Below are 10,581 nucleotides of genomic sequence, written 5' to 3' on the forward strand. Positions count from 1 at the left end.
GTTGTTTGTTTGCTGCAAAAGTACTATTGTGATACTGCAGGTCATAAATGTAGTTTTTTTAAATCGATAACGCTAATTATGGATAATTCAAGCATCCTAAAAGCACTTTTTACTGTCTGAAAGAGGCAAATGTTAGTTTTTTTTTTTATTGGGAATGCACATAAATAATGTTCTGATGTTGGATGATTCAGGGACTGAACACTATGTATTCTTTTCGCAATCGAATACGAACATTTAAGCAGGATCTTAAACTGTAATGTCTGTAAAACATTATTTATTTATTTATCTGTGTGTTTTTTGTTCTGGTAAAGCCATTTATTAAAACTTTATTAATCCAAATCCTGAACTATAAGTTTTCCAGGAAATAATCTTTTAAAAAAAGAAACAAAACAAAAATATCCCTTGTTAACAGTATTGTGATATATCGTGATATATCGTATTGTGATGCTGGTATTGTGATTTGTATTGTATCGCCAGATCTTGCCGATACACAGCCCTAACATTAATGCTGCAGGTAGAGGTTACTGCGTTATTAGAAGACTTACTCATAAATTGCATGTTTTGGTTTTTTGGCGTTTGTGTTAACACCATGATTATATTCCTGTCCTTAAGGCTCATTGACAAGAAAACTGAAATATTCCTAACAGTCAAATAAGCAAGCACTGTTAAGCAAATAAAGCCAGACAGGAAAGGAATCAAAAATAGGAAAGTTTTACAGTATATCTCTGTGCTTGGAGTTTAATTTTTCCACCCGTCTGAAGTGCAGGTTAAATGTGAAGAGTAGGCAGCATTACAGTCATCTGAACACTGGGCAGTTCTTAAATTGCTCTCTCTCCCAAATGCAGAGGCAATGAATTTCACATGGGAGCTCCAAGAACAAAGTGCTCTCAATAACACTGAACTCTTCTCTCACACAAACACAAAGACACACACACTTATTCACCAATGACACAAACGCTCGCGCTAACACACACACATACATACGCATCTGCAGGAGTGTGCCTCTGTCAGCATATATCTTCCTGTATGTACCGTGCACTTAATACATCATACAAAATGTTGTAAACATTGTCATAAAACTTATACAACACTATGAATACAAAATGAAATCTGTACACTGTTAACATATATCAACCAGATATGTGCATACGTGTCCTTCCCTTATTCTCAGCCTATTTTAGCCTCCTTTTTAAGTCCAAAATTGCTCTGTCTATCACTTCTTCTGAGTCAGCTGGTCTAAGATCAGCGACCTGTTACAAATAAATTCTCAGACCATGGCCAGGGCGACCCGATCAGGCGTCATCGGCCCCGTCTTGACAGAGATCCACAAGTCTTCGGTATTGGACGAATTTTTTTTCTTTTTCGTTTCTGACCTTGCGGTTGCCATGGAGTCTCCACAGCAGCAGCAACAGCAGCCGTTGGCATGGCGACAGCAGCAGCAGTGGCAGCACACTACCACAGTGGTGAGGAGGACCAGCAGGGGAAGAGTTAAAAGGACCACCAGGCAGACTGTGTTATAGACCCCCTGGTTGTGTTTGTCTGTAGCAAAGCTCCAGAGCTGGTTGAAAAATTCCTGGATGCTGTCTACTTTCCCATCCATGGCTCTAGGATATGAAACTGTGACTCTGTTTAATTGAGTCTGTCTGGCAGTGGTGAAGTTTATATAAATCCCTCTCACAGTTGTGAAGTTTATAGGACTGTAAATATGCAAAGTAGACTGTGTTTGACACCAAAATAATTAAGAAATGTTATTAATTTAAGTTAAAAGCTCTTGCGGTTTTAGCTTTAACAACTCACAATGTCTATATTTTTCAGTCCATCCCAGTGTTTAGCACTTACAACAAATCCACCGGGTCCAAAAGCTGTCATGTCAAACACCATTTAACTCAATTCTGAATGAAACTCTTAAATGTGCTCATGTTTCCGACTTAAGACGATCTGAGTTGTGATAGTTTGCCCCGAGTCACAGCTCTTTGTGATACGGGTGTGATTCATACATGTGCCCAGGCTTGCATTGTTTATGTTAAACGGAAACACCAAGAACATGAAATATGCATCCTTCCTTAAGATGTCCATTGGGCAGTCACAAGGCCAGAGCACATTTTAAACAAATCCACAAGACCAAAAGCTCCTTTGTTTATGGAAGGATTTTCTTTGAAATCACTCTTTTATGATGATTCTTATCTTGACGCAGGAGGAAAAAACCCAAAGCCTCAATAGAGCCAAGTTTGTTTATGTCGCTTGGCATTCCACTGACATTTTTCGTGCTCTGTCCTCCAGAGTCCTGTTCTGTCCTTTTGCCCCTTGCCTCTTGGTTTAGTTTAATCCAGTTCAGTTTGGGTGTGCCTGTGAGTAGAAAAAAAAAGGAAAGTAAGTATGGGTACGAGAAATTTCGTTTTTCCCCAGACAGCCTGTCTTCGTCCATCTTTCCCTTCCCTGCCTCCAATCCATCTTTTTGTCTTTAACATCTTTACTCCTGCTCTCCCTCTTGTCAATGTCAGCGTCAGATTTTCAGCTTTCCCCTCATTAATACTGCAGAGGAGTCATTCAGGATTCAGGGCAGATCCCTGAGAGTCCCACTGTGGAAGACAGGGGCAAAGAGAAAGAGAGAAAAGGAGGGGGAGAGAGAGAGAGGATGGAGGGAGATTGTGTCTGAGGAGAAGTGGAGACTCAGATAGAGGTAACCAATCTTTGTAAGAGTCCCACTGAGAGACAGACAGCGACAGAGTGTCAGGAAAAAAAGAGAAAGGGGAGAAAGATAAGCTGGAGAGAGACCTGCTGCAGGAGCTTCATCTGAATATACTCAGCTAATGGCTCCCATCGGAGGAGACGGGTGGAATCAGGCCTCAGTTTTCATAAATGTCTGATTGTAACACTTTCCTCCGGCCTCAGATGAAATCTCCTCTTAACAGCTCTCCTAAAGAAGAAAACATGAGGTGCATTTCCTCCATTCGTGAACTAAATCTACAAAAGCCAGACGCAGAACTATAAGTTAATATTGCTCCTTTTTCTTTAAGAATATAAGACGTTTGATTAGTCTGATGCCTCCAGGCCACGTCTTTATTCAAATAGTGTTAAACAACTATGGTTTTTTTTTTTCCCTCCAAATTATTTCAAACACCATTTGACTCAAGTTTGTCCCTAAGAGTCTTTCTATAGCTCACGGCAACGGAGCTTCTTTGTATTCTAGATGCAGGAAGTAGAGAAGATTTTCATCTCTCATTTGCTGCTACTTAGGCAGAGAGAGGAAGATGCACCTGCAAGTGGAGAGCAAATAGATTTAGCGTGGCTGTCGCTGTGCGTTGAGTCTCATGTGTGAAATTGGTTTACCCACAGACAGGCTGCTAACTTCCCCGCTGTTCATTTGCTCAACAGGAAACGGAGCTCTTAAAGCTAAGCAGCACCTGAAACGTCAAAGTGAGACTATAGTCATGGGCCTTTAAAAACGGCACTCAAAATAAATCACCTCGTTAGAGGCTTGGCCTGCTTTTATTTGCTTATTTAGTGATGGTTTTTTTTTTTTCTTTTTTTTTTCTGTTTGTTTACTTTTTTCTTGTATTTTTGGAGGTGAAATTATATCTAAGTTAAAAATAAGGTCACAAAAGCACCTGTGACTTTTAGGTCAAACAGTTATTAACTTATACGTTTGGCCAGTGTATCTTTTGGGTTTCAGGTGCAAGTAAGATATTTCATACTTACATCAATACACCCACATTAGGATGTGAGCCCTGTTAACCCTTAAAAGCCTAGAGTTATTTTTATGGCAACTTTCAAATGAATTTCTCTCTGTATTCAACTTTTCCTAAGTGACTTATCACCATTTATTATAACATTATCCTCTGCATTTTGCATTTTTCAGTGAAAATCTGGTATTTTTCTGTTTGCAATTTACTCATCAGGTAAAAGCTCACAGTAAATTCAAAGGTTATTATATCAATACATACAAAACTGAAGAAAAAAACAAAATATATCATTAAATGAACATAAAAAAAAGTGTCTACAGCTACAGTCATTGGTCAACATGGATTTTACTAGTGAATCATTTTTGACAAGTTTCCACATTCAATACAGACTTAATGAATGTCCAAAAGAGTTATAATGCCTTTAAAAAGCTGAGAAACTACATTTTACCTGAATTATTTAAACATGGTAGTATTAATGATCAAACATTATTAAATGTTTTAGATCCAACGCTTTTGGTCTTTGAGGGTTAGAAGGTCAACATATACAGTCATGGAAAAAAATTATTAGACCATCAAAAGTCATCAAAAACAATGGTTATGCAATCAAGTACTAACCCTTGTGTGTATCATGTGACTAAAACAGACAGAAAAGAAAACATAGAACGCCAAAAGCACTGTTTTCTTCAGTACAACGCCATAGCTATTGATGTAAAAACTTAAGTGATTTTGCTTATTATCAAGAAAACATGGAAAACCTCTAGATATCAGCTCTGAAATTAAACTCTTTTGAGCTATTTTTGTTGTTATTATTATATTTGTCCAAACAAATGGACCATTAGTTGTACCAGGCGTTAAAATGAAAAAGAAACTGAAGAAAACAAGGGGTGGTCTAATAATTTTTTCCACAACTGTAAATCAAACGGTTTGTGAAATGACAAATTGGACTCAAAACTGGATCTTTCTGCTGCAACTTGCCTTTAAGACATCAGTAAAACACTGCAGCCTCTACTCAGGATCCTAAACATTGTTATTTCATTATTCTTTCTTGCTATGGGTACATGTTGTAGTGGTGAAGTTGGCTGAGCTGCAGCACGTCTGTGATGTCACCGAGCCACTTCTACACCAGATGAAAACAATGTCAACACAACAAGCCAGAGTCACCAAACAATAAGTCTAAGGAAGCGAGACCAAAGCCAGGAGCAGTGTGGGGGTGTGAACTGGAGATGACTAACAATGTATCAGTGGTAAAGTCATTAAATGGAATGAATAAGTCACTGCATGTTACGATAATTATAATCCTTGGCTGGGAACATGGGGATCGGTGTATGTTCTGTGTAAATGTGGGTGGAACAAATACAGCGTAATATAAACTGTATAATTTTCAATAGAGTTTGCTTCACGCTTGGATTTTGAAACTTTCATTGAGGCAAACACATTGACTGCCACCTCTGTTGTGTGTTTCACAGTAGGCCGCTTTAGAGTAACTGAAGGTGTTCACACTTTAGCTATTGATGTATGTCTGAGCGGAGATTAGTGTGTGATTTAGCGAGCGTAGACTACAAAGAACAGAATTACAAAATTAAAAACATAAAAGATTTAAAAAAATAAAGGGGAATTTTTTTCCTTTTAATATCCCCAGGTTGTATTATTTCAATGACATGCCATTCTAAGACGCTGCATGCTTGAGTACTTCACTTTCTCATGACATTGTGCTCTCCTGGACCCATTCACATACAGGAAAAGGCCATTCCTGGGGCACACAAAGCCAGGAAGGGGCTGAGAAAAATGTTATGATTGCACTCAGTTAGCCCCTGCTGCTTTTTAAGGAACATATGCGACCTAAAATATAAACTTGTGACAGAAGGCAGGACAGGAATATTTAATAAGTTGCCCTGAGCGTACAGTCACAGCACGCCCCCCATTAGATCAGATCAAATACAGCAGAATACAGTAGATCACAGGTGTCAAACATGTGGCCCGGGGGCCAAATCCGGCCCGCCAAAGAGTCCAGTCCGGCCCTTGGGATGAATTTGTGAAATGCAAAAATTACACTAAGATATTAACAATCATTTTAGTTCAGGTTCCACATTCAGACCAATTCAATCTCAAGTGGGCAGGTTTCAGTAAAATACTATCAAAATAACATAATAATGACAACTCCAAATTTTCCTCTTTGTAAATGTAAATATTTTCATGTTTTTACACTCAAACAAAATATAATTTCATAAAAAATGTGAATAACCTGAAAAAATATGAACCTGAAATGTCTGAAGAGAAGTAAATACAATTTTAACAAGATTCTGGATGTTATTAAATGTTTTGTGTCTTTATAGATCCACTGTGATCTGTAAGTTCTAATGTACATGTGTAAATGATAAACTGAGGCAGAATATTGTTAAAATCACACTTTTTTTCAGTTTGTTCATGTTATTCACATTGTTTGAAAGGATAGTCTGTAGATGTAAACATTTTCATCATGTAATTTTACTTTTTTCACTGTAAAACACTGAGAAAAGTCTGGAGTTGACATTATTTATATATTATTATGTTATTATTTTACTGGTCCGGCCCACTGCAGATCAAATTTAGCTGAATGTGGCCCCTGAACTAAAATGAGTTTGACAACCCTGCAGTAGATAAACATGTTCCATTTGATTTGACTAAAGCAGCAGCAAACAACTGAAGATGAGAGCTTAATTTAGACACACTTTTTTTTTGATTTTCTGCAGAAAACATAAGCTATCTTGGATCATTAGTTGCTGCAGATTCACATGGGTGAATACAGGCCTGGTGATATTCTAAAGAAAGTGCAAGTCCAGTACAGTTCAGACTGGTGTCAACTTAACACTGAGTGGTTAAAATGAGAGAGAAGAGGAGGATGAGTAGGAGGTCAGTCTCTCTCAAATGAAATCCATCATCTTTAAATGTCCAACAGAAAATGTTCCCTGCTGAGGTCCATTTAGAGTCGACAGCCGCTCACGTTTGACGCTCCAATTGTAGAAACTCAAGTGTAAAAGTTCAACTGATTCATTTTTCTTGCTTTTCCTCAAATGAGACGTGGTACATTTGGAAGAAGGAGCAGAGGGAGTCGCACTCAAAAGGCAGGAAGAAACTTATCATCTTATCTCTGTACCTTGTCAAACATCCCGTCAAATTAAACCACACCGCAGTAGCAATTTCCTCTGTATTTCTGTCTGTTCTGTAAAATAAAGCATCAGCTGCTTATATAAACTCTAACCACTAAAATGAAGTATCTCATGTTTCTGGCGCTCTTTCGGAGTAACACCTTACCCTTTAGGCCTTTTTTTAGCAGCGGCAGGTCAAGTCTCCCTCTGTCTAATCCAGTCAGCTGTTGAAACTTCTGCTGGTTCTGTTTTGGCATCCGGCTTCTTCTCTGCTCTGGTCCCCCTCACCCAGACGTCTTGACAACTCTTCACTTTCTGTTCCTGTTTCCCTCTCTACCCTTGTTTCCCGTCCTCCTCCCCCCTCCTCCCCTCCCTCTTTCTTTCTTTCTCTCTCTGTGTGCGTGTGTTTTGGTCACAACGTCATTTCACCCTGCCCACTTTGTGTAAGAATGGGCCCTCTGTCTGTGCTTATGTTCCATGCACGCTGCTGTGGATTCTTGCGGTAGCTTTACTCACACATGATGTCAGAGCAGAGGTAAACTGACGAAGAAATGAATGAAGCCAACTATTGTAGCATTCATAAATGTGTCTCAAAACTAAATCCCTTTTCATCTACTAACCTTGCAATGTAGCTTAAACCATAAGGAACCAGTGTGACTTTTGTAGCAGTTCCTAAATGAATTTTCCTCTCTATTTAACCTTTCCTAAGTGATTTATCACCATTTATTATAATATTATCCACTGAATTTGGCATGTTTCCAGTGAAAATCATCTATTTTCCTATGTTTAATTGACTGATCATGAAGATGTTCATAAAAGCTCAGAGTAAAGTCAAAGGTTATTGTAAAAAAACTGAAGAAAAGGTGACTATTTCAGTAAAATATAGCATTAAATGGACATAACACAAGTGTATCCATCCACTATTATTAATCCAATTCCATGGGTTTTACTGGTGAATCAATGTTGTGGAAGATGACGGTGTTTCCACGTTCACTACGGAGCCTCTGAATGTCCAAATGGGTCATATCTGATGATCATGAAAAGTTGACAAACTGCATTTTACACCATTTATTTACATGTATTGATATTATTAATGGATCAGCAGTTTAGATCAGTAGTTGCTTTTGGTCCATGGTTGATGTTTGGGTCTTTCTGGGTTACGTTGAGGGTCGCCTCATTTTGCAAACTGGTTTGAAATTATAGTGTAAAAGAACACATCTCCACCCATGTTAGAGTTCTAAAACTGGACTGAAAAGAGGAAATGAAAGTCAAGTTAAGTAAGGAAGAACGCAAGGTTTAAGAGTTAGATGCAGATATGAGTCATTTCATGCGTGTACAGGCAAATTTGAGGTTTTCATGCACATTGACCTCATTTTGTGGAGACCAAACCAAATCCCAAACCTCACCTTAACCAGTATTATATCATTATAAGTGTTAACTCTCATATTCACTGATTTATTCTGTGGTTTCCAGTTAAATGTCCCCACAACGAATGTGACTAAATAGGTTTACATCCTTATAATCTAAGAAGGACATGACCGCACATGGACACAGAAACATACACACACATCTATGCTGCCTGTGGCAACGTGGTTGATGTCCTTTCAGTTCAGTCAAGCAAAAGAGGATTTTATTCAAAGAACAAAAAAAGGAAAAAAATCTGTGCTGCTGACATGAAATAGCAGTCTCAACCTTTCTGTTCCACAAAGGAGGAGGAAGTTACAAGTGAAGTGCACAGAGTTCATGTGTGTGCCCACATACAGTACTATGTGTACGATGTGAACATACAGTAGGTCTGACACATGACACTGAAAAGCAGATCAAGTCAAAGAGACAGGCAACAGAACCACTGTGAGTTTCCTTCAAAGAGTACTCTGAAATTCAACATTTCAACCTCAGTGTGTCATTGAGGGACCGAACAAGACTTTATTTTGTGGATTTTTTTTTTATTATGTAGAAAATCAAGGTTAATGAAGTTATCACATTTGGTTCCTTACCCATAAGTGGCAAAAAAAAAACCAAATCAATAACTATATATAAAAAAATACAAGAAAAATACATATAAGGTGAATGGAATATGTATTTTAGAACATTAGAACATCACGTTTAGAGCATTACAACAGGGTAAGTGCTGATCCAGACACCGTTATCCCTTTGAACATCATTCCTTACATTAGTACCATTACTTCATGGTACCTAACAAAAGCAGGTACACGCACTGTTCATGCAGAGGTGGACCTTACAGACCCTGTAGACCACATCAGACCGGAGACTGTTGTCTCACTGTCCTCAATGTAACTGTCTTGTAATGTGTGCAGAAATTACCAAAAATAGTCACTTGGTCGATAAAGGGTTAGCATTAGCCACTGCTCTATTAACTTCTGTCTAACAGGGTAACAGTATCAATCCAACTGTTTGATATTTAAAAAAAAAAAAAAAAAAAGAAAGATAGGGAAAAAAGTGGATACACTTCATTTTATTTAATAATTAATGAAACGTTTCATTTCAGATGCAGCCTGATTCTTTTTGGAAAATAGTCAGACTGCTTCTGCTCTGTGTAACTGGGGAAAACATCTCTGATAATGTTGAAAACACACTTTCTGACCATCTGACAGGCCGAACATGCAGAGTGTTTTCTCATAGCTATGGGCCATGGTTACATGAAAATTGATGAGACAAGTCTCACCATGTCTGCAGGTGTGTCTGAGCCATCTTAGACAAATAGCAACCACCCACCAACACACACACACACAAACACACACACACACACACACACACACACACACACACACACACACACACACACACACACACACAGCAGGATACTCTTTAACTGGCAGGGTGTGTTCCACACTAAAGCTCTATCACAGCAGCTGTTGAGGTACTACAGCGTCCGTTCAACCTCGACTCGTTGATTAATGACCTCGGTGTAACACCACTTTCCCTGATGGAAATCCCTATTCAAGGTACTTTATATGAAAATGATTTCACTATATATTCCATTTGCTGCTTTTGATGGCACCTGCAGATGTAAGTGCAGAGGTCCTGCTGTATGCACCCATATATACTGTACATATATCAAGTAAAAATCTTCAATTACATTATTATAGTTAAGGAAAAATTAGTAAAACCAAAACTAGAGATGAACCTCTGGTGATTCATCTAACTTGTAATGGTAACCTGTGATCCTTATCTCATGTGAATCAAACTTTTATGTAGGCCTAATGTACTAAATACAAATTCCACTGCATATTAACGATCCTATTTTAGCAAACGCAAACTATTTTCTCTTTAAGGATAATGGAGGCTGCACTGGTGATGATAATCAAAAATGTTAAAAGTGTCATAGGTGGAAATTCAGGAGGTTCATGTCAAAATACAATATAGAAACTCACTGAAAGAGCAAACTTCCATCCTTTAGAGAAGCGACTACTCAAAGATGATCAAATGATAGTGTGCATGACAGCTACAGTAAAGAATATTTTACTACATTTCAACAGTTTTCTGTATATGATGAACCCGCCTTAGACACCAGAACTGGGAAATAAGAGTGAAAAACAGACTGTGACTTGCAAGTCCAATGTTAATACTTGTCCATGTGAATAGCTTAAAATGGCCGTAAACTAACTAAAAGTAAGATGAAATGAGTTATTTTCTTGAAGTAAAAATTAAACTAAAACTACTTTTGTACTTGTAAAACATAGCTTATTAAAGAAATCAAAACCCACTCTGTAAGTGTGAATAAAAATGATGAATGATGAAAATTCCACATC

General features: G+C 38.0%; 1 protein-coding gene across 1 annotated transcript; it reads right to left on the reverse strand.

The window, feature by feature from the left end:
- Positions 1-1,005: 1,005 nt before the first annotated feature.
- On the reverse strand, positions 1,006-7,134 carry kiaa0040 (KIAA0040 ortholog). The gene is made up of 2 exons (XM_030161415.1): positions 6,975-7,134; positions 1,006-2,346 (listed from the first exon to the last, which is right to left on the reverse strand). Exon 2 carries the CDS (start codon positions 1,598-1,600, stop codon positions 1,268-1,270), a length of 333 nt encoding a protein of 110 aa, XP_030017275.1. The 5' UTR covers positions 1,601-2,346; positions 6,975-7,134; the 3' UTR covers positions 1,006-1,267.
- Between the last annotated feature and the right edge of the window lie 3,447 nt (positions 7,135-10,581).

The sequence above is a fragment of the Sphaeramia orbicularis genome, chromosome 17 (genome assembly GCF_902148855.1).
Source record: "Sphaeramia orbicularis chromosome 17, fSphaOr1.1, whole genome shotgun sequence".
Taxonomy (NCBI): domain Eukaryota; kingdom Metazoa; phylum Chordata; class Actinopteri; order Kurtiformes; family Apogonidae; genus Sphaeramia; species Sphaeramia orbicularis.

Bases quoted from the DNA above. Each gene is read 5' to 3' on its own strand.
- kiaa0040 (XM_030161415.1), bottom strand. From the start codon at position 1,600: ATGGATGGGAAAGTAGACAGCATCCAGGAATTTTTCAACCAGCTCTGG.